Raw genomic sequence first — 25,309 nt, 5'->3', positions numbered from 1 at the left:
AGATTGTACCGATTGCTGACGTCAAAAACCAGGAAAAATACTTTTCTGTGCCATTCCTATTATTTACCACTCGACAAAATATATTGAGCATAGTATATCAGGAATATGGTAAAATTGTTCTTGTTCTTGACATATGCTTTACTTTATGTTTCATTCAATGAAACAATTAAGTTTCTCCAGGAATTACAAAGATAAACTAAATTAAAGCGTAAAAGATTGACTTAGTCTAGAAAACTGTTATTAGATTTACCTCTCTGCATCTTCGGGAAACATTTTGGGAATTTCACCCATCAAAAGTGCCTTATTTTCAAAAAAATGGGGAAAACACACCCTAAAAATCATAGAATCTTAATGAAAATAACACCATCAGATTCAACGTATCAGAGACCCATAATCTAGAGGTTTCAAGCTCCTATCTGCAAAAATAATAGTTTTTGCGAGAAGAAAGATCACGGATGCATATTTATTTTTCCCCCAGGAGTGATCGTATTGACCGAGTGGTCCTATAATGTCGCAAGAGGGCTCATTCTAACGGAAATTAAAAGTTATAGTGCCCTTTTTAAGTGACCAAGAAAATAGAGGTAAACTAGGCCACCTCCCACGCTCATTTTTTCCCAAAGTCACCAGATCAAAATTTTCTGATAGCCATTTTGTTCAGTATAGTCAAAAAATCAAGTTGCTATTTCTTTGAGGACGACTTAAATCCCAATCCCCATAGTCCCCGGGGAAGAGTTGCAAGTTATGAACTTTGCCCATTGTTTACATATAGTATTGGTTATTGGAAAGTATACAGATGTTTTCAGGGGTGATTTTTTTCTGGTGGTGGTGATGGGGCGGGCAGAGGAAGGAGTTTACGAGGGAGGATCTTTCCACGGAGAAATTTATTGTGGGGAAAGAGAATTTCCATGAAGGGGGTGCTGGATTTTCCAGCATTATTTAAAAAAACAAAGAGAAATTAAATAAAAGAAAGATTTTTCAACTGAAAGTAAGGAGCAACATTAAAACTTAAAACGAACAGAAATTATTACGTTTATGAGGGGGCTTGCCCCTCCTCAATACCTCGCTCTTTACGCTAAGTATTTTTTAGTAATTTCAAAAGAGCTGGTTATTTTAATTAAACGACCTTTGTGATTCAGGGGTTCTTCTGCAAGAATTGGAACCAAATTTGAACTTTAGCATAAGGAGCGAGGTATTGACGAGGGGGCGAGGTTTGAAGTTTGGTTATATCCAAACAAGGCAGTTTAAATTGGGCCCAAAGGTTCTGTGTTATCCGATTGTCCTAAACTTAAAGAGAATGTAAATAGGGGAAGATAGACCTCAATTAAGAGAAAGCATTTTGAAGTTTGGTAGTATCCATATATGGCACCTTATACTGGGCCAACAAGTTTTGGGTTATCCGATTGGTTTAAAATTAAAAGGAATGTAGATAGGGGCAAGGAAACATTAATGAAGACCAAACATTTTAAAGTAAGCTCGTATCCATATATGGCACCTAAAACTGGGCCAACAAGTTTTGGGTTATCCGATTGGCTTAAGCTTAAAAGACACGTAGACAGGGACAAGGAAATATAAATGGAGACAAACCATTTTTAAGTTTGGTTGTATCCAAACAAAACAGATTAAATTGGGCCCGCAAATTTGTGTTATGCGATTGGCCTAAACTTAAAGGGAATGTAGATAGGGGAAGATAGATCTCAATTAAGAGAAAATATTTTGAAGTAAGCCCGTATCCATATATGGCACCTAAAACTGGGTCATCAAGTTTTGGGTTATCCGATTGGCTTAAACTTAAAAGACACGCAGACAAGGGCAAGGAAATATAAATGGAGACAAAGCATATGGAAGTTTGGTTGTATCCAAACAAAACAGCATAAACTGGGCCCACAAGTTTTGGGTTATGCGATTGGCCTAAACTTAAAGGGAATAGGGGAAGATAGACCTCAATTAAGAGAAAATATTTTGAAGTAAGCCCGTACCCATATATGGCACCTAAAACGGGGCCAACAAGTTTTATGTTATGATTGGCTTAAAACTAAAAGGAATGTAGATAGAGGGAAGGAAACATCAATGAAGACAAAACATTTTAAAGTTAGCTCGTATCCATTTACGGCATCTTAAACTTCGCCAACAAGTTTTGTGTTATCCGATTGGCCTTAATCTAGACGGAGGCTAGCTAACACCAATGAAGATAAAAACTTTTGTAAAATTCGTTGTATTGATTTGTGACATCCGGTTTCGGATTTTCAATTAATTTGAATTAGATTCAATTTTCCACGACAAAATATACCAAAATATACCAAAGAAATTGAACAAAAATAACAATCAAATTTTGTTCAAAATTTAAGTTGTAATCATGCGTTTTAGTTCTTAAGCAGAAAAACTGAAAAAAGAGGCTTCGCAAATACTTTTAAACACTACAACTATTCTAGTTAAAAACGAACAGAAAGTAAATTAAAAAACGTCTCTTGAAAAAAAGTTTTACAAAAGAGGTAAAAAGCTCAAAGAGGCTAAAAAGAGACAAAAGAGGTTAAAATCAAAAACACGCAGAAATACAGTCATACAGTCACTTTGAGTTCGATTTGATATCAATTTCGAATTTCGTTAACCCTTCTTGAAAAAAAGTTTTGGAAGAGGTAAAAAGCCCAAAGAGGTTAAAACCAAAGAGGCAAAAAGAGACAAAAGAGGTTAAAATCAAAACCATGCAGAAATACAGTCATACAGTCACTTTGAGTTTGACTTGATATCAATTTCGATGTTATTTCGTTAACCTCTCTTGAAAAAAAGTTTTGGAAAAGAGGTAAAAAGCCCAAAGAGGTTAAAACCAAAGAGGCTAAAAAGAGACAAAAGAGGTTAAAACCAAAACGCACAGAAATACAGTCATACAGTCACTTTGAGTTTCATTTGATATCGATTTCGTTGTTATTTCGTTTTAGGACTTATTTATCCATCAATGGCAGTGTCTCTTTCTTTACGTTTAATATGACTATTATTTTCATTTTTTTCATTTTTGGTTTTATTATCCGGAAATAACCATATCTTTTTGATCATTTTGGGTTTAACTTATTATTTGACTTTATATTTGCTCATTTTACGTTTTAATATGACTCTTTACTTTCTCTTCACGTTCTTAAAATTGGCCTAATTTAGATTAGCCTAAATTATTGCATAGACAAATTAAGCACAAACTAAACTAAATACAGATAAAATGGGAAAAGGAACAGAAGCTAACTTTGGTGCCATATGTCATTGCAAGGATTTGAAACTTCTAGCATGAGTGGCATTGTAGCACCATTCAGTTATGTCAGTGGAATTAACTTAAAATAAATTAATATAATTAGAATTTCAATCACATTTTCAAAATCAAAAATAGAGTATTTTTCCTGCTTTAATGCGAGTTTTCATCTGTAATTGCAATAAATATAGCCACTTGGTCTAGCAGGATCCAACGATATCACCGAAAAAATAATAATAATAAAAACAATGATTTAAACAAATTCGAATTTCAAATACAGTAACAAAATTAAATATAAATATATTGCTCTTGTTGAAAAGTATAGGCAACTAATAAGAGTGGAAACTGGCGCTAGCATCGACAAAAAAAAAAAAAAAAAATCAAGTAGCGTTTGGCGTCACTCGGCATTTATTCGAGCTTCAGAATCGTTTTTCTGTCAGGAACGGAGATCAGATACTTATTACTAAACTAATTTTACCCACCACACAAATTAAATTATTTTTTCTTATTATTACACTGACAAAAATGTCAAGGGTCGCCAAACGCTAGATGTCACTGAGATTTTTTTCTCGACAATAGCGCCAGCTTCCCGCTCTTCATTAAAAGGAAATCACGTTTTTAAATAACTGAGAAATTGAAATGGATATGAATATACTTCACATGAGGGGAGCTACCTTTCTCTCAATCCCCAAACTTTTTGTCAGTTTAACGTGTGTTTAACTGAGTGTTTTTATTTGTGAGAGCAACGAATCTAGCTACTTGGTGACTTTTCTCTTTTATTGTAGCCATAGAAAGCAGGATTAAACCGTACTTTATTTTCATTCATATAGCTTAAATTTTTAAGGGTGTTTCCCCCTTAAAAAAAATTGATATATTTTCTCATACTCGTTCTTATGGATAATATCGAAGTTAATGAATTTTTAATCTTTGGAATCAGCATCAAAAACCAATTTATTTAACGTATCTATTGTTATAAAAAAGTTTTTTTTAGAGTTTTGGTATCTATATCGAACTTGGTGAATTTTTAATCTTTGGAATCAGCATAAAATAAAATAAAATATTTCTTTTTTTAAATTTAGTAATAAATAAGATTTATTAATAATAATATTTTTTTTTAAATAAGAATTTAATTAATATATCTATTGTTATAAAAAAAGTTTGTCAGAGTTTTAGTGTCTATCCGACCGGAGTTACTGCTTACTTACAGTTCGTCACGAACTATTGGATGACGTCATCTATGCAACAAGCAGAATTCTATAAATAGTAAACGGCTATCAATATAAAATGACGTCACCTGTCCTATAAATCACACGTCAGATTCTGAGTCGCAATAGTTTGTTACAAACACTTAGACAATAAGTTTAGAAAATGATGTTAACCACTTGTGCACTGTTGCCCGTACTAGCGGGAGATCTGTTTTTGTCGGACGATGAAAGTGATCTGGAGTTTATTGGTGAGAGAGTGAATTTAAACCCCAACGATAAAGCTTCTAAAATGAAAGATAGAAAAACAACTGGTTTCTCCATGGTTGCCACTCTCATGCCTACCAAAGATGGAAGAGAAGAAAAGAAACAAACAAAAAGAGGAAGGAAGTCTCTTAAACTGACATCAGCTCGTACAATCATCAAAGAAAAAGTCAATAAAGAGTTAGTGGAAATCGTACCATTGACCCCGACTCGTGGAAGTACAAGAGAAAAAGCGGATAGAAAGATCATGCAAAAGTTCAAGGAAAACACAAGAAAACTGCCATCCTTGTTTTATAAAACCACACCTGATTCTATAGTTGTTAGACCAAGAATTGTAGAAAATCGTCCATGGGTGAGAAAACCCACACGGCCATTGAATCTAGGAAAGTATTCAAAATTGGTAGCAAAACGGCGTGAACAGGGAATTGATGCTCATATTGAAGTTCCAAAGATAACATTTAGAATTTGTCAATAGAAGAAGTTGATGATATGACTAAACAGTTTCGGATTTTGTAGTGTTTAAATTATCGTTGTTTTAATAAAAAAAAAACAAAAAAAACATTGACTCTACTTTAAGAAAAACAAGAAGCAGACTAAATTGCCAATTATTTTACTCCCTTAACAAGCATTAACTCCATTGCCTAAAAGTCAGACAGGTTGTGGTAAAGAGCTACTAAGGGGTGACTCGGGCTAATAGTAAAAGTTCTTTTATATTCTTATATCTATGTACCTCTCCCCCCTTCTTGCAAGGGTTGTACCTGTGTAGACCTAAAAGTGGATTAGCCACTTTTGGAATAATAACGGTTAATAGGACCTCTGTCTTCAGCCTGGGATTATTTGTCAGGGATCAAGCAAGGAAGAAAACACCCAAAAAGGGTGTATTGCCCTGATAAAATTTGCCGCATCAACTTCATCACATTAGAGAACCATATTGCATAAGTTTCAACCCCGTATTGATGAAAATACGAAGTTTTGTAGTTGTACAAATTACAGAAAGATGTTTTAAGTACTATAAAGAAAGGTATGGATACTGATTGAGGTAGAGGACTAAAGATTGCTAAAAAAACCAGCTCAGTGTTTTCTTGGGCTTTCTATTTTACGGTGCTCCAAATAAGGTGGTGGTTGTGAGCTATAAGACGCTTCAAAATATCTATTGTTTTTGTACTTTACAAATTATATTCTAGCCTTTAAGGGTTTACAGAAGATGACAACCTTGTTTTCTTTTTATTACTTCACATGTTTTCAAATTTCAGAAGTTGATTAAAAACTGAAAGATCTAGTGGCCTTTTAAAAATTCAAAAGAAACTGCAGGTAAAAAAAGCTCCCCTTCCATGTGCCTTCCCCCTTCCCCATAAGATCCAATCACAATTCTGAGACAGCCATCTTGTCCAGCATAATCGAAAGGTTCAATAACTATGACTCTGGGGACGACAACTTACATAGTCCTTGGGTCAAGGGCTGCAAGTTACACGATTTGCCTATTCTTTAAATATAGAATTTGTTATTCTATAACAAATTCTATAAGGGGGAAAGGGGGGCATGTTTGACCTTTTGTGTAAAAAAAAGTCAACGGCATTCAGGTAAAGTTGTGAGGGAATGTTGCGGGAGTTACTACTACTCAGACTGCTACTATCACCACTTATTTTACGCCAACTACTTCTGTTGTAATTATCACCAAGGCTAAGGATATTAAGATAAAAATTCGAAATATTTTGAGGGGGAAGTTGAACTAAAATCAAGACACATTGTATGCGTGCGGTATTCAAGGCAGTATATTGGCAGTGTCTTAGGAATGGTTTAGAGTGCTTAGATTGAAGAACTAGGACATGATGAGAGGAACCTTTAACTCACCGAAGGGTAATTTGTGCAGCTTACTACTATTGTTTCTACCTTTACTACTACCACCGCAACTACTACTACTAGTAAGGCGAAGAAGATTAAGGGTATTGAGGAGCTAAATCGGAACACACTGTTTGCATGAGGGCCGTCAAGGGGAAGTGTCACCAATGTCCGGGAAACTGTTTGGAGTATTAAGTTGAGACATTCGGCTTGTGTTGGGGGGGGGGGGGTAGGGTTGAAGGAACAAGAGGTGCTATGTGCACAGTGCTATTAATAATGCTACCACCACAGCTATTTCTACTACTGATGCTAGTTGTATTGGGTTGAGACTTTCGGGGAGTGTTTGGAGGGATGTGGAACTTAATCAAGACGCGCTACAAGCTTGTTGATTGTTGGATGTACCAACAGTAATCCCGGAAACAGTTTGGAACATTAAATTGAAACTTCCCGGGTATTGTGATGAGGATTTTTAACTGACCAAACGGCACTATATGCATACTGCTACTACTACTACTGCTGCAAGTGAGGTTATTGGTATTAGGGTGAAGCTTTCGGAGAATGTTTAGAGGGAGTTTCAATTAAAGCAAAATATAGTATATACATACGGGTTATCAACGGGGCATGTGGGCGGTGTTTTGGGAACAGTTTAGAGTATTGGGTTGGAGCTTTCGGGACGTGTGGATAGGAATACCGAGCCAACCGAGAGGTACTCTGTGAATATTGCTGTTTCTGCTGCTGCTGGTACTTCTGCTACTGGGGCTAAGAGTATGAGGCTGGGACTTTCGGAAACTGTTTGGGGGTTGTTTTGGGAAGTGTCAGGCGTATCAGTAGTATTATTGAATATTAGTGTAGTATTACACTAGTATTACCGGGAGTAGTCTAGGGTATTGAGTTGAAACTTGTAGTGCATGTTGAGAGGGATTTTCAACTAATCAAAAGACACTTTGTGTGTATTGCTACTACCACTGGTACTAAAACCACCATTAGTAGTAGCACTAAAGCTAAAGGCATGAAATCGAAACTTTCAGCGAATATTGAGGAGGATGTTGAACTAAATCGAACTGCACTATGTCGATTCGGGCTAGTAAAGGGGCGTGACAGCTATACTCCATTAACAGGTTAGGGTATTTGGCTGGAACTTTCGGTGCGTCTTGGGGAGATGTTGGACACACCAAAATGTGCTATATTCAAACTGCTAATGCTAATGTTAGCTGCTGATGCTGGAGGTATTGGGGAGAAATTTTCGGGCAATGTTAAGAGAGATTGATCTAGATTGAAACAATCTATACAGACTGTCAAAAGAGCGGATCAGTAGTATCTCAAAAATGGCTTACAATATCAGGTTGATGCTTTAAGGGCATATTCAACCCATTAAAATACACTATTTACATAGTGCTATTGCTAAACCTAATGGTGTTAGTGCGGAACTTTCAGAGATGGAGGGATGTTGCGGTAAATCAAAACATTCTGTGCATGCAGTTTATCAAAAAAGCGAATCAGTAATATCTCAGAAACAGATTAAAGTATCCAGATGAAACTATGGGGACACGAGGGGGGAATTCTGAACTGAACCTGATTTGTCTTCCGATTTTTTTGTCGTTTGATTTAATCCTTTTTTTGTAAGCACAAGCACCATTTAGTTTAATGACTACGAGAGATTGTGCCAATAAAACCGATTCTATCTTCTATCTATTCTATCTATCTATTCTATTCTGATCTGAACTGAAAATGAGGTAAAGTGTGAATACTATTACTGCTGCTTTTAATCCTACTCCCAATGCTCCTTCTATTACTTTTGCTATTATGACTACTACAATTGTTAATACTAAGGCTATTAGTAAAACTTTTGGGGAGTGACGGGGTGATTTTGAACTGAATCAGAACACACTATGTACACGTGGATTATCAAAGATGTGCATTAGCAATGTTCCAACAACTTTTTAGGGTATTAAACTGAAATTTCCTGGGCTAAAAATATTACTACCACCTTTGGTGCTACCTCTACTACTATTGCTGCTACTATTACTGCTAATATTGAACTAAATCAAAATATTTGAAGTGCATCCAGGTTGTCAAAATAGAGCAGGTTGTTAAGACGTATAGGCAGTATGTTTCGGGATAGGATTTCTTTTTTTTTTAAGCTGAAATCTATTTCAGCTTAAAAAAAAAGAAATCAAACTGCATTACGTGCATGTTATCTATCGGTAAGGTATATCAGCAAAGGTTATTAGGTTGGGACTTTCACAACTATCACTGTTACTTCTTTCGCCCTTACTATAAGTGTATAAAACCAAAAATGAAGATAAATTATGAAAAGTGGCCAAGTTATACTCAAAACGAGCGGAGACTAAGAGGAGTGGGGACACCCCCCCTCTGCCCCCGTTCCTTCTAAACGCCAGAACATAATTTGTACTTACTAAAAGTTTTTTGCTGAAACAGTTTTTAAAATAACTGAAAACAGTTTTTTTTTCGGTCTAAGTTCCTTAATTTTTGATAATAATGAAAAAATACACCACTAACCAAGATTATTGAAAAATACGATTGTGGATTGGATTTTAATATATATACTGATATTTATTCCAGATAATCTTAGTACTTTTGTATTCACTGAATTTTGTTTTCTGTAAAGTGAAAATTATGTTATGATCTTTGGAAGCCATGAGGGGCGCCAGCCCTACTTCTATTGGTTTCTGCTCGTTTTGAGTTTCATTCAGATATTTATTATAATTCCTTTTGCTTTGTGTTTCGTTTATTTATTGATGGTGTAGGAAAATCATTTGGCTTTATTTCTGCTCATCTTTGGTTTAATGTAACTTTTCACTTTTCTTTGAAAAACTCTTTTCGGGAATTTTTTTTGAATTAATTCCTGTTCGTTTTTAATTGATATAGTCTTTTTTTATTGTTTAAATAAAAGAATATTCTAAATATTTTTGGTTTTTGATCTAAGAATCCAGATTTTGGCTCACTCTTTATATGTTGGACGTTTTTTTGCATTTATTTTCAATTTTGCATTATTTTCACACCTCAACTTTCCATGAAAGATAAAACTTAATATTCTGTTCCTCAAACATTTTATCTATTTAATCTCGACAAGCTGAATTCATTTACATCCTTTTGGTTTGGTTCAGTAGAAGGAGCGGAGGTGGTGATAGTGGTAGTCCTCAAGGTTTCAGCTTGGTACCCTCGGTCATTCTTGAGATATTTTTCAGACTTATTATTGACTACCAGCATGGAAATAATGCATTTAGATCTAGCTTTAAAGCAATACTTTCCCTGACAGTTTATGCAATCAAACATAAAATGACCATAAATCGCTGCTAGTGAATGATCATAACACAAAATGAACATAAAATATATATTTGATACCACGATGGAAAAAAAAGCTTTAAGAGTCTACTGCTCTTTAGGAGCATCCCTCAGGCTACTCAGTCTGTCCTCAGGTGGCGATAGGAGATGGTACTTTAGATATGTAGGGTACCTTCATAGAAGGCGCGGGCCAAGGGGAAACCTTGTCCCTGGGGGTCAATAATAGAAACTAGCGCACCCTCGCCCGGGGCCATAAATACAAGTGGAAGAGGAAGAAAGCCCCTCAAATGTACACTCAACAGGCTCCACTGGCGTGTCCACGTCCCATGTGTTAAAAACCTTCAGCTAGTAATGGGCTAAATTACATGGTGACACAGAAGACCATCGTGGGAGGATCCTCTATAGGAGGACAACTGCGGCAGGGTCTAAGATCCAGATCTATGGACAACGGCCTCTGCAATGCGCTGCCACGACCCTTTCGTGGTACCTGCAAGACTGAGGACCTTGGGGTCTCTCTATTCCCACTTGAGGAGTTAGGCCCTTGAGGAAATTAAAGCCTAGCAAACGAGACAGCATTCACACGGGATTCTGATTAATGGATAATTCTTCTGGGCTTGGTCTGTTTTGACGGGCGTTTTCGGCCTGAAAACCTCTCCCTAGCTAATTTATCTACTATGGGTTGCCTCCCTGTAGCAGCAGAGTATTTGTAGGCATGAATATATATATATATATATATATATATATATATATATATATATATATATATATATATATATATATATATATATATATATATATATATATATATATATATATATATATATATATATATATATATATATATATATATATATATATATATATATATTGAGTCGGAGGTGATAGGCGTGGGACTGTCTGTGCAGGAATTCGAATGTTGTTGATAAAAGAGCATCGCCAAGTGCTGAAAACTACGTTGCGATCAAGATGGGCCCAGGATTGCACAAAGGCTCCATTCATACTTGAGGTCGTAGAGACTTCTTGCTGTCCGGTTCTAAGCCGGCTTAAGCGCTTCGTTGTAGGCTTGAGAAAATATGTTAATCCCTGTCCTGCACTGGTATCAGGGATCATTGCTTTTCCGGAGGCCAAAATAATTTCAACGCTTTAAAGAACATGAAAATTGGCACTTGGAATGTTACGACGTTAAAAAACGACTATCGTATTGACATTTTGACTGACGATAAAAATAAACAAAATATATACCTAATAAACTAATTACATATAGTTTATTGCTCTTATTTTTTTCAATGCAACAGCGGAGGCTAATCTCTCCGCGGAGGCTGTTGCATTGAAAAAAATAAGAGCAATAAACTGTATGTAATTAGTTTATTAGGTATATATTTTGTTTATTTTTATTCATGTCTTTTAGTTTTACTGCTGATGACGAACACTGTATATGTGTTCGAAATATCCAGTTAAATAATTTTATATCTATTCACTGTCAATAAAAACGTGTCATCCCTATTTTGAACTGTTTTACTTTCGTCATGGAAAGGCAGTGTGGTCTTCGAAGTTATCTAGGTAGAAGAGAAAACTGCACAGCTGTATTAGCTTCATGTCTCAACCGTTTTACTTCAAACCAATAATAATTATATGGGGAGGAGTAAAGAATGAAGCTTTGATGTGAAGCAGGAACGCACACACTGCAACTTAATACTTCGAATTGTGTTAGACTTCATACAAATACTAACTTCATGGGAAGGAGTAAAGACTGAAGCTTTGAGGTAGAGGCAGAATGTGAATAGTTCTGTTAACTTCATGCGTCATCTGTGTTAAGACTTCATAGGAAGAAGCAAATAATGCAACTTTAAGGTAGAGGAGGATAGTACACACATGTTTTAACTTCATACTTCTAACTAGGTTAAACTTCATACAAATACCACCTTCATTGAATGGAGTAAAGAATGCTTGAGGTAGAAGAGGAACGTGCACATCTGTGTTAGCTTCGTGCTTCAACAATGTTAGACTTCAAACAAATACAATTTTATGGGAAGGAGTAAATAATCAAGCTTTGATGTGAAGGAAAACCGTGCACAACACAACTTTATACTTCTAACTGTGTTAGACTTGATACAAATACTAACTTCATGGGGGTAAAGGATGAAAATTCGAGGTAGAGGTGGTCCATGCACATCTGTGTTAACGTCATGCCTCAACTGTATTAACACTTCATACAAATACTAACTTCACGGGAAGGAGTAAAGAATGAAGGTTTGATGTAGAGGAGAAACGTCCACAGTGCAACTTCATACTTCAAACTGTGTTAGACTTCATGCAAATACTAACTTCATGGGAAGGAGCAAAGAATAAAGCTATGAGGTAGAGATGGAACATGCACAGCTGTGTTAACTTCATGCATCTACTGTATTAAGGCTTCATACAAATCCAACTTCATAGGAGGGAGCAAAGAATGCAGCTTTGAAGTAGAAGAGGAACGTGCAAAGGTATACTGGCCTAAGGCACCTTGGTACTATTACAAATTGTTACTAGTAGTAGTCATAGAATCCAATATTCAAGATATTTCTAAGTTTCTTTTGTTACCCGAATGCAGTTACTAGATATTCCTACTTCAAAATTCTCTTCCATTATCAACAGGTTATTCACTGCTGTTGCCAATCATTCATTTTTACGAACAAATAGAAATAAAAATTAGAATATATAAACTATTAACGTAGGCCAAATGCCAAACAATGGAGGTACTGAGCTTTGATTAGCAATTATGTCAAAAGTTTTAGTTTTTATTACCTATTTTGACCATATTGCTATTTAGTATCATGTTAACTGAGACACTCAACCCGAACGAAGTTACTTACCAGAGTACATTACTGGTCCTTTTGCAATTTCTGCCAAATGACCAACTGAATCATAGGTGTATCTTGACGTAGTAGGTCCCTCATAAGTAAGTGTAGGACAATTAAAAGGGGGTTGTACATGCGGCATGAACACGGCGTGTGCTGTAGGTGGGGCTACCTCACCTAATAAATATGTTTATGTAAATTTATGCAATATGATATACAGAAAGAAGTGAGACAGAGGGCCAAAAGGAAAGGCAATGTAGGATGACAAAAGGAAATCTTGCTATAGGTAATTCGTCAGTTTTTTTAGCTGTAGCAAAGTCCCGTTTATAGGAAAAATTGTTTGCTTTCTTATTAAAAAAAATACACAGAAGGGTGTAAAACAAACTAAGAAGCCTGGCTAGATCAATAGGTAGAGTATCTGATTCCCAATCTCGAGGTCGCAAGGTTCGAGCCCACCGAAAGCGTTAAGAAAAAGAAAAGTTTTAAATTAATTCCTGTCTCTGAAAAAAAATTGGCATTTGTGGAATAAAAAAAAATCGATATTAGACTATTTTACTAGGGAAGATGTATAAAGAATTCAATTAAAGGGAGGGGTGGATCTTTTCTCTTTGTAAGTGAATATTTACAAAGGTATAGCTCGGGTAAGTATACCTTGTTTTGTCCATGACTGAGGAATCGAAACTGTCAAGGACCATTTTTCTTTTTTTAGGTGGGGGAGGGAGAGGGACTCGAATTTTAGTTGAATAAAGGAGGGAAAAGTTTGTTCCGATACTCAAGAAAATATACACTGCCGGTTTTCTTCTTATTTTTTTTCATGTTATCCGGCAATCATCGCTGCTAGTAAGCATATACTAGACTCATTTGTGTTAATGGGAGAGCTGTGTGTGGTTACACCCACTCGACCCCCTTTCTCTCGAAACGAACCAATTACACGCTTTCAAATAACATGCCCTTATGCCAAATAATCTATGTCACTATGTAAAATTGTTGGAAAGCACATAACGTCTTACAAAACAGAAAGTAACAAAAAGAAAAAGAACAATTTTGAAACACGTTTACTCAGCATTTAGATAATGTAAACGGATAAAAAACACAAATCTTGGTAAATTTTGTTAAAAAAAAAAAGAAAGACGCCTCTAGATAAAATTAAGAATTTCAGGTTATTTCTAAGATATCGAATTGTGTCTTTCTTTGAGTTTCATCTGAAAAACAAACGCCTAAAACTAGCAACACACTAACGATTCTCACTAGTAATTTTTGATCCTATGACCCAAACCATAGCATAGTTTGGCTAACTAGCTACAAAAACGAACGATTTGATTAGCCATCATACCTAAGCAGATTCAGAAATGCCAAAAGGAAGAGAAATATCGTGAGCAGCTTCTCAATATGGTTAAATATTGCCATATAGCCTCGTCTTTGCAATAAGGGGAAGAGTGATCAAAACGAAAGATAGAGTTTTTATAGATTTTCAATGTCAATTTTTTCATGCTAAACGAAGTTGTCAAGTGTATTTTTCTATGTTCATCAACAAAGTGAAAAATCGTTTCAGTGGGAGAATCCTTTCACAGGTCATAGACTGCAACATAGACGTCATACTTCTTCTTCGGCCTTCTTTTCACTTCATCAAACCTTCATCGCTACCACTAATATAAACAGAAATTCAAGAAACTCAAAGCTGATTCTTTTTTATTCTTCTGAATAATCCAGAAATGCACCTTTTTATCGAAAGGATGGGTTTATGAACATCCCTACCGACTGCAAATTTTCGACTGATGTATCAGAATTGCTGAACTTGAATTTCCTTCTTATTTTTCCTTGCTTGGTCGTGTCTAGGAGCCCATTTTCACAACAGCCTGAGCTGGACGACCGTCACCTGTCCATGCTATTTTTCAGCACAACTAAATTTATTCGTACAACTAAACTGTTTTTACTTTCGCCCTCCTCTCATCCGTCGAACTCTTTAAGTTAAACCCTTTAAGTTTCGTTGAACCCTTTAAGTTATCTGATTTAACTAATTCTCAATAAACACTTACCTAATAAGTATGTTTCCATGTGAAAAAGTAATCTAAATATTATCTTCTCTGAAGTATTTTATTTTGAAATAAGGTTATAAATTAGTCTGGATTTTATTAGTTTTACGCCATAGCATACTTTTAAGCCATAGTATCATTTGTAAACGAGCATATGATCATCTGCAAATTACGACGACGAATTACGCGAATCACGTATCCTTTGCGAGGGGATTCGCGGTTGATATAAGAAAAAGATGCGTTACTAATGCACAAACAGGGTTATTGAGAAGGAAGCACATTAGCAAAACAATTCTAACTTCATAATACGCAGAAAATTTCTAGTTAATACATCTTGAGGGCACTTCTTTATACTTTACTTTATGCTTCCCTCCCCCCAATGTGCAAAATATATAGCCCACATTATATGGTGGCATATACATTATATGGTGGCATATAATATACATATTACAGGTGGCATTTCGCCACCTGTCACTCTGGTTTCATTTTTAACACCTGTAAACTGATCAATGCTGGTAAAAAAAAGGTAAAGGATACGGCATTAGACTTTACAGTCCGTACCGGCGGTGCTGATCTCCGTTTCTTGGCCCTTCAGCCAGGAAGTGCAATGGGGGTTGGGGGCCAGCCATCCTGTGCTTTCAAACACCCTTCCTGTTTACCTTCCCCGGATTTCTCCAGGTACCCATTTAGAGCTGGGTCGACTCTGGCTAAGCTTACAGAGTCACACCACTGACCCCCGTCCCAAACTGAAGAATTGGATACACTGGGACTCGAACCCGCGTCCTCTCAGACGAAGGATCCCGAATCCAGCGCACCAACCCACTCGGCCAGGACAGCTTAATCAATGCTGACAAAACTAAGAAATGGAACAACATATGGGATATACGAATTTGGGCTATATATTTGTACAGTAGAGCAGGGGGAGGTAAACTATAAGTAAGGAGTAAGGTAAATAAGTAACATACATACATACATACTAAGCCAAAAGAAACTAACAAAGAACCCGATTTGTCCTTGAGTTTTACGCAGCGTAAACTTAAGAGAGTGGCATATAACACACAGGTACCAAAATTCCTTCCCCCTACGGAAAATAAAAAAACAAAACTCAAATAAAATTCTCAATTTTGGAAAGCCTCATTTTCCAAAGGGGGTAGTTTGTTCGGGGGGGGGGGGGGGATTTTTCAGGGAGGGTTTAAACACCGGCCACCGGTGCTGGCACACTGTAATAACCCTGTTTTGTACTAAGACTATAAAGATATAAGACTATAGAGATAGACTATTGAGACTATACTATAGGTATAAGTAAGGAGGTACACTATAGTGAATGCGTCTTCAAAATGTGCCAACTACAATTTTTCTGCATATGATGAAGTAAGAATTGTTCTTGACAAGTTTCATTCTCAACAGTCCCAGTTGTACATTAATACCAAAAGATGAGTTATTAAAACCATTAAACAATTATTTAGACAACGAAGAGCAAAACTAAAGGGCAGGGTATTATTTGACGAACAAGAGACAGTTCTCTTTAAGGCTTCTTAAAATGATGCGAAATCATCAAACTAAATATTTTTCGAACTAGATATATGAATATTTTATAATGGTACTTGTACTTGTACTTGTGGTGGGAATCAAGTGTTTCCACCTCGCCCGGCATCGATGATCTTAGAGACCTTCTAATGCTGTTCGATCTTCTGCCAGCTGCTCTGCAAAAGTGAGCCCTTGTGTTGACCATCTGGGACCGAATTTTCTGAAACTCCCGATTGGTTCAAGGTCTGACTTGGGCAGATTCCACCAGTTCTACCTCTGTCCTCCTTGGCGTTTCTTCCAGTAGCTAATAGGCTCAACTAGAAGTATTTGGCGAGACAGGTACTCTGGCGGTTTCCGTAATACATGGCCCAACCATTTCAAACGGCGTTCTTTAATAGTGGGCACAACATCTCTCTGAATATTGCACATTCGACGTATATTCGCGTTGGAGATACGGTTACGTAGCTGTACTCTGAGAATTCTTCGAAGACAATTATGCTCAAACACCTTCAGTATATTCTCATGCTAATAAACAACAAAGAGAGATAAAACTCCACAAAAAAAACAAACCTCAAACGAGACTACGGCCAGTAGAGAGGAAAGACTAAAATAACGCGGATATTTTGCCTGTATCCAAACTAGGCGTCCTCAGCACAAGATAAAAAGAATAAACCCTAAACTAAAAACAAATAAAACCACCACCAATAATAATAAATAAAGAAAATAAAAATATCTTTGAAAAAAAGAAAATAGAAAATAAGAAAAAAAAGAAAATAAATATCTTGTTGATATCACCAACAAGATATTTATTATTATTGGTGGTTGTTTTATTTGTTTTTAGTTTATTGTTTTTTCTTTTTATCTTGTGCTGAGGACGCCTAGTTTGGATACAGGCAAAATATCCCCGTCGTTTTAGTCTTTCCTCTCTACTGGCCGTAGTCTCGTTTGAGGTTTGTTTTTTTGTGGAGTTTTATCTCTCTTTGTTGTATATTGTCATGTCTGGCCAGTTCGGCTTAAGAACTTTCATTCTCATGCTGTAGTTTTAGCGACCATGGTTCGCATCCGTAAAGGAGAACGGTGCGGATTAGTGCCATGTAGATTCGAACTTTCGTTCGGAGACTGACTTCGCGGCGATTCCATAAGGGTTTCCGAAGAGAGGCAAAGACTGTCTGGGCTTTCTGTATTCTCTGTTGGATATCAGCGTCGGAAGATCAGTCAGTACAAAGCTGGGAGCCTAGGTATGTGAAACGGTTGACTTTTTCCAGCTGAACTTGGTTGACAGTTAGTGAGAATGGTCCTGTGTCGTGGTTAATAGCCATGAATTTCGTTTTCTCTGTGCTGACTTTCAAGCCGATCAGGTCTGCCCAGGCCACAACGCTGTCCAGCATATTTAGGGCTTCTACAGGGTCTGACAGGAGGCCAACATCATCCGCATAATCGAAGTCAGTCAGTGAGAGATTCTGTCCAATCTGCGCTCCTGGATAAGACGATAGAGCATTTTCAAACACCAATCGATGCAATAATTGAACAGAGTCGGAGAGAGGACACACCCTTGTTTTACTCCGAAATCAACCAGAAATTCTTCGGTTTCTTCGCCATAGACTCTAACTCGGCTCACTGACGCGTCATAGTATGCCTTCATCAGTTCAACAAACTTCAGCGGCATTCCGTCATTCTCTAGGATCTTCCAAAGTTTCTGACGAGTGACAGAGTCGAAGGCGGCAATGAAGTCAAGGAACATCAAGATCAGGGGTAGGTTGTACCTTTCAAACTGCTGGATAATGAGGCGACAGGCAATTTTATAATGGTCATTAATATATGATATGCTACAAAGTCATCAGCAAAATCAGGGTAAAATTAGCATGTATTCTACCATGCGCACACCCAGTAAATTTTGTCAATAACAAACACAGTTAAATAAAAGCACTAAAATCATTATGCATTGTCCATTTGAACATCAAGTATCCAGTGCAGTTAATTTGAAAGGGGGCCAGCGTAACACACTGGTCTTACATTTCGAAAAAAACCCTTTTGAGGATTTTTTCATTGAAAAATACCTTTTTGGTATTTTTGATGGAAAAACTGAAAAAATAGCACATTTGCCCCCCACCCCCAGATTTTGAAAATAAATTTTGTCATCCTTTAAATGTTCGTCAAGTGACATCACTGCAAGTGTCCTACAGTGGCAATACTGAATCTAGGACTAGCAACCTTTATATTGGTAGTAGTTCCATCTAGGGTCAAATCATCTCGTAGGTATTATTTATCAGGTATTTGAATGAGCGCTTTCGCTGTTCACGAAAAAATAGAAACGACAAGTGGACATGACTTAAAATTATTATATTATTCTGGGTCAGAGAAACTCATGTTTTTTGTCGTGTTTGGTAGTTTGTGCTTAATTACTTAGTTTCACCCCCTGTTTCATCCTTTAATTAGTCACTAAAACAGAATTTTATGATATTTAGTCAATTTATTTTGTCATTATTTTCCCTTTTTTGTCACTGTATTTGCAAGTAACGTTATCACTATTATTACAAGAAGTAATGCGTGAGTAATTTTTTAACAAGTGCTGTCGTTAGTTTTTAATCATAATCAATTATTGTAATACCAAAATAACGTTATTTGGCGTCAACATTATTACAAGAGTAGCACGTGGTTAATTTTTTTACACGTGTTTTTTACACTACTTGACCAACTGCATCACCAAAATAACATTATTTTGCGTTCAATATTACAAGAAGTAACGTATGATTAATTTTTGGACACGTACTGGTGACTAATTCCTAATTACAATGAGTAACAACGTCACCAAAACAACGTTATTTGGCGTCTAAGGCACTACAGGAAGTAACAGGTGATTGATTTTTTAACACACGCTGCTGATAAATGCTGAACATTATGAATTATTCTATCACCAAAACAACGTTATTTGGCGTCTACAGTATTAACAGTAACACGGGATTAATTTCTTAAAACGTACTGTTGATTAATTTTAAATTATAATGAAATGTTGTATGACCAAATAACGTCATTTGCCGTCTATAAATCAAAAATATCACGTAGCTATATATCACGTGGCTCGGTAATTATTCATTATTCTCTAAGGTAGACCAAATCCAGGGGCGTTAAAATTAGTGAAATAACTCAAGAGCTGGGCAAGATCGCATATATACGAACGACACGCTCAATTTTTCACTGAAAAGGAGGTCTCTTCACGGCTCATATTTAAAATTTATAAGACACAAATGATCAAAATGTGAAACTCGTTTGGTTAAGCCATCAAGCAGCATGATAAGTAGGACTAATGAACCTAAATCCCTATAATATTTCAATAAGTCCAGCACCAGAAATTTTAAAATTCATTGAGTCCATCTCTCAAATTTTGATAACTTAGCATAAACAACACTCAAAACGAGCGTTTATCAAGAAAGAATCATGAGTTCAAAAGCTGAGAACAATTACAACCATTTTTAGCTTGAACTTGAACATTGAACTTACACTGAACACTGAACTTAACATTGACACTGTCACACTGAAACAGGATCATCAGATTTAGTCTAGCTAGCTAGCTAGCCAACCATTTTTAGCTTGAACTTGAACATTGAACTTACACTGAACACTGAACTTAACATTGACACTGTCACACTGAAACAGGTTCATCAGATTTAGTCTAGCTAGCTAGCTAGCCAACCATTTTTAGCTTGAACTTGAACATTGAACTTACACTGAACACTGAACTTAACATTGACACTGTCACACTGAAACAGGTTCATCAGATTTAGTCTAGCTAGTTTTATGTACAAATAGAATATTTTTTATGAATTAAGGTTGATATTTGCTAGTCGTGAACTATATTGACAGATTTTTCTAAAATTTATTATGCCAACAAATATTCTCAAGGGAATATATCTGTTTGCTTTGACAAGGCTTTACAAATTATAAGTCTTTTGTTTCAAATTAAAAGTTTCGCCAAGGTAAAAACCATGGATTCAAACGTTGTTCTGTAATTTCCTCAATCACTTCATGGCCACAACATTTTTCAGATTTCTCAAACAAATTCTTATATTTGCCGCGTAATTCGTCAATTTTAGCCCCTATTTTTAAGTAAGCCGTCTTCCAATAAAACCTGTGTATATGTCTGACTTGGATTATAGAATTTTTGTCAGCACTTTTAAGAACAAACTTCGGACGAATTTTACTATTAAATAGTTTTGATTTTAGCCTTTTTTTAAGTAGGGGTCTCCCCCAATAAAACCTGTGCACATACCTCACTTAGATTATAGTATTTTTTGTCACTACTTCTAAAAATCAATTTCGTTTATAGTAAAAACTTTCAATTTTAGCCCTTTTCCATTTGGCCCTTTCAATTTTAGCCCTCTTTCAAATTTTATCGTCCCCCAATGAAAACATAAGCATACCTCTGAATTACATTTTCAGATTTCGTGTCACTACTATTAATAAAAAACTTTGGACAAATTTTAATAGTAAATAGTTTTGATTTTGGCCCTTTCAAATGTTAGCTCTTCTTTCAAAGTAGTGCCCTCCCCGAATAAAGCCTAAGCACCTGCTTGACTTAGATTATAGCACTTTGGGATTTACCACTAATAAGAAGTAACTTCGGCCGATTTTTGATAATAATTAATTTCTCCCTTTGAATCAAAAATTGGAATAAATTTGAGTTGAAGTAATAGTTGCATCAGTTACTATGTGATCCTTCCCTAAAACTGAGTTTATTTAATTGTGAGCAGGAATTTTGTAACATTGAGGAAAAACCGTCCTTATGTGTTCATATTTCAGAACGATATTTCTAATTAGAAATTTTACCTTGATAAAAACCGGTGACTACTGGTGCTGGTGATGGATCCAAACATTGTCCAAGATTCTCAGACGGTACCAAATTACCAAATTGTCGTTCCAACTCCTGAATATTAACTCCTTCTTCAAAAGGATCAGGCAAACCGTTAAAAATTGTTTGATCTTCCCTATAATTGCAATTTTGGTAAAGACAAAATAAAAAGGAAAAACAAAATAAGAAATTTATAATTGAAATCCCTAGAATAAAAATCCCTAGAACTGGAACTTGTTAAATACAAAATAAAAGGAAGAAAAATCACAAGAAAGTTATACTAGAAATCCCTAGAATAATAAGAAATCTCTGGAATTAGAATTTGGTAAAAACAAAATAAAAGGAAGAAGAATAATAACAAATTTGTACTTGAAGTCCCTAGAATTTGAATTTGGTAAAAAAAAAAAAGTATTTTGATTATATTATTAATAGCCATCTACAGCAAAATTTAATGCGAATAATAAAGCAAAGAAACAAATAAGAATCCAACTCTCTTAAAAACTCGTTCAGATCGTTAAGTTTGAATCTTCATGCACAAAAGGCCTTCCAAAATTCCAAATTTAACTAATTAGTTCCACTTATTTATTTCAACGGGGCAACATTGACAAAAATGTAGTGCTGCCCTGAAAACTTCAAAATCTTGAAACAATCTTAGAAAAAGAGACCTGAGATGAATCTAAGAAGCAAAGAATGTTTTTATTTTGATTTCTTGGTACTTTGTCAATATTTCACATATTCCACTAAAGAAATTATGACAAGAAAACTGTGGGCACTAGAATAAACAAAAATTACAAAATTTCAAAATCCAACAGAATAATTTGTACTACAAAAACTTTATAAGTGGAAATAAGCTTTTTTGCCAGAAAGCAAACTTTCAAGAAGAAAAAAAAACTGTGGATAATTTACTAGAGAAATTGTTTCTGTAGAATCATATATTATAGAACCATATGTAAGAGAATCATATATACCACTTCCCAGTGCAACTGCAATGTCACTACTGCCATCTATTTATAGTACCAAAGAAAATAACCATAGATGGCAAATAACATTTTTTGTTTATGTAAGCGTTCACTTTTTATTTTTTAGAATCTGTTATAAAAAGACATGGGGAAAGTCTTTGAGTACGAAGTTCGATCTAACAAAACCTAAGAATGGGATTCTGCTAGAACTATTGCGGAACTAAACTTTTTTCAAAACTAGATTTGTTACTGGGAATAGTCTTGTGGAGGCAAGTGGGTTTGATCTCAGCTTGGTAATACGAGACTTCGAGTTTGAACACGACTGGAGGGCAAAATTGCAGGGCTGAAGCAAACACCTTAGTGGTGAAGAAGCATCGTTAATTCGACATAATACATTACTCTTCAAAGTTAGCTTATGATTTATGTTATTTGCAATTTGTTTTGAAATCCGATGATACTGTAAAAAAAAAAAGATTTTTCAAACCCAACCAAGCATCTGATAGAAATATGTCAATAAATGGCTCCGTTTTGAGGTAAATTAAGTAAATTAAATTAAATTAAGTAAGTAAGTTAATTAATTAATTAAGTAAATCAATTAAGTAAATTAAGTAACTCTGTACAGGAAATAAGAATAATTTAATTCGTTAATCGGAAACAATACAATACTGATCAAAGTTAGTTGTTTAAATTTTTTAACAGATAATTATATATCCTATTATAATTATCCTATCCTGTTTATTTGTTTTTAGTGTCATTGATGGCCCAAGAGACAAAAATAAGCTGATCTTATTTTATAAACTGGATTGTGGAGCAGTCATGATATTTAATAGCGTTTTTACTCGGGACCAATTTTTGAGAAATTCGCTCTCAGATCTCGATTTTTGACCAGTTCTCGATCTGCGCGAATTCGGCAAAGAATAGAGAATTTGCAGCTTAGCAGCAATCAGCGATAAACTAAAAATTATTAAGGATAGTGCAGATCTCCAAGTTTTTAGGAAATTAATTATTTCAAGTTCATAATCAAGGCCGTATTTAGGGGGGGGGGGGTTGATGGTTTGACGCCCCTTTTTCGGGGGGGGGGGCATTTTTATATTGAAAAGTGTATATAAACGAATTTTTGATGAGTCTTTTTAAGCTTTGTGTGATTTGTTTTAAAATATGATGATTTGTAAAAAAAATAATGAAATAAGAATTTAATGAAGTATAAAGGCTAAAATAGAGAAACATATAAAGAATAATAAATGCAACTACTTAGGAATGGAAATATATGTATAGATCAAGCCAAAGTAAATATGGGCATTGGACAACATATTAGTATTATGTATTAATTTATTAATACAAATAATGTTAAGCACAATGCTTGTCGTATAAAGAGAAAACTTACTGCAATAATAACAAAACAAGAAATAAAAGGAAAACCAAAGAAATGAAAATAACAAATTAAAGAAATACACAAACCTATTAGACAACCTATTGCTAGGAACTATTACTTACAGAAGTAAAATGTTTAATAGAAATTCTCTTCTCATATTACTTATTTAGTCAAAGCCGGCTTCTCCTTGTTTTTAAGTAGACTTAGTGGCGACTTATAACGATCAATTCCCTCTACCACCTTAATGCATACAATAATTAATACAAAATGTTGGCAACAAGATTCGATCGAATTAAAACAACACAAAGATTTTTTCTAAGAATAAAACAGAACTAAACTTATTTCTAAACAAAATTTGCTATTTAAAATATACGAATTCGGTTTTTTAAGATTTTTAAAAGACAAATAATATTTTATTTGGGAATTGCTTTGATTTTTTTATGATAACGTAATAAAAAAATTAAATAAAGAATTGCGTTTGCCGCATTCTGTCGATTCACAATTCCTACCAAAAAATTAAGGTTTATTATGTGCAGTCATACTAGGGAAAATACGAAATATACTTGCCCAATGGGACACAACAACCCAAAATAGGAAACAATAAGACATCTAACTTCTCACAAAAATAGGAAACAATGGGACCTTTTGCTTAGTTTTTCAACGAAGACGAAGAAAACTGAAAATTTAAACTCCCTGTCAATCAGCTAATCCTAAGCTTGGCAAAAATAGGCTTAAAAAAAAACAACACAAAAATAGCAAACAATAAGACCTTTTACTGCTCACAAAAATTGCAAACAATGGAACCTTTTACTTGATTTTTCAACGAAGACGAAGAAAATTGAAAATTTAAACTCCCTGTCTATCAATTATGCCTAGGCTTGACGAAAAAGTTTTTTTTCAAAAAAAAATAATCTAAATAGCAAATAATAAGACCTCTTATTTCTCACAAAAATTGCAAACGATGGAGCCTTTTACTTGGTTTTTCAACAAACGCAAACAAAATTGAAATTTAACTCCGTGTCAATCAGTTAAGCCTAAGCTTGACGAAAATATTTTTTTTTTCAAAAAAAAAATCATAAAAATAGCAAATCTTTAGACCTCTTACTTCTCACAAAAATGGCAAACAATGTGACCTTTTACTTGGTTTTCCAACGGATACGAAGAAAATTAATAATTTAAACCCCTACCAATCAGTTAAGCCTTAAACATCGGATAAGACCATGAAATGGCTGAAACTTTGAAATAGCACACTCGGGTAGCAATTCTAACAGGGCCAGTTTTGCCGTTATATCTGGAGCATAATAATTCTGCACATTTTTTCTATTCTTATACCATAGAGTAATAGCAAATAGAGTAGTTTAGAGAGTTTAGTAGTTTAGAGTAGTTTTAGAGAGTAAATAGAGAGTTTAGGTAGCAAATAGAGTAAAAATCTCAAATACCTAAAGTACACTGAGCAGAGAGCTTGGACATCTTTCTTGAGGAAAATTTGAAACAAAATAGATAAAAACAAGACAGAGTGGTCGCAGTAGGTCGAGTTTCACTGGTGTTTTACGGTTATATTTACTCCTGTTAGCAACAATTTTTGAATACCCAATGTGAAGCTTTACATACCCAATGTGAAGCTTTAACTTAGCACCGGAAACTGCACGCGAACGAAATAAAAGAGACATCTGTCGTCTGAAACTCACCGAGATATTTTCCCTGATTAGGTGTAAGATTTACGCGTGAAGTCGGCTGGTATTCAAAGACTAAGCATGTTACCTCTTCATTCGGCTGACCAATACTTGTCTTCATTTATATCTTACTTTGTGCGGAATTTTAGTTGGTGAGGGATTTTTAAGAATATTGTAAATAAGTGGATGGAAATGTAATGGACAGTCTTATGCTAGCGA

The 25,309-nt window shown here is 35.2% G+C and overlaps 1 protein-coding gene across 2 annotated transcripts in view; it reads right to left on the bottom strand.

Annotated features, from left to right (window-relative positions):
* Positions 1–25,309, bottom strand: part of LOC136029966 (uncharacterized) — a 102,475-nt gene that overhangs the window by 40,398 nt on the left and 36,768 nt on the right. Inside the window, exons 7-8 of one of the 2 annotated variants that reach the window (XM_065708527.1) lie at positions 21,065–21,222; positions 12,696–12,857 (exon numbers count right to left, since the gene is read on the bottom strand). In XM_065708527.1, the coding sequence (XP_065564599.1) occupies positions 12,696–12,857; positions 21,065–21,222 (320 nt within the window). The remainder of the gene's footprint in view (positions 1–12,695; positions 12,858–21,064; positions 21,223–25,309) is intronic. The other variant, XM_065708528.1, reaches the window with a different exon arrangement.

Source organism: Artemia franciscana, chromosome 8 (assembly GCF_032884065.1).
Source record: "Artemia franciscana chromosome 8, ASM3288406v1, whole genome shotgun sequence".
NCBI lineage: Eukaryota > Metazoa > Arthropoda > Branchiopoda > Anostraca > Artemiidae > Artemia > Artemia franciscana.
The sequence above is the reverse complement of the archived record's forward strand: the minus strand, read 5'-3'. Positions and strand labels throughout refer to the sequence as shown.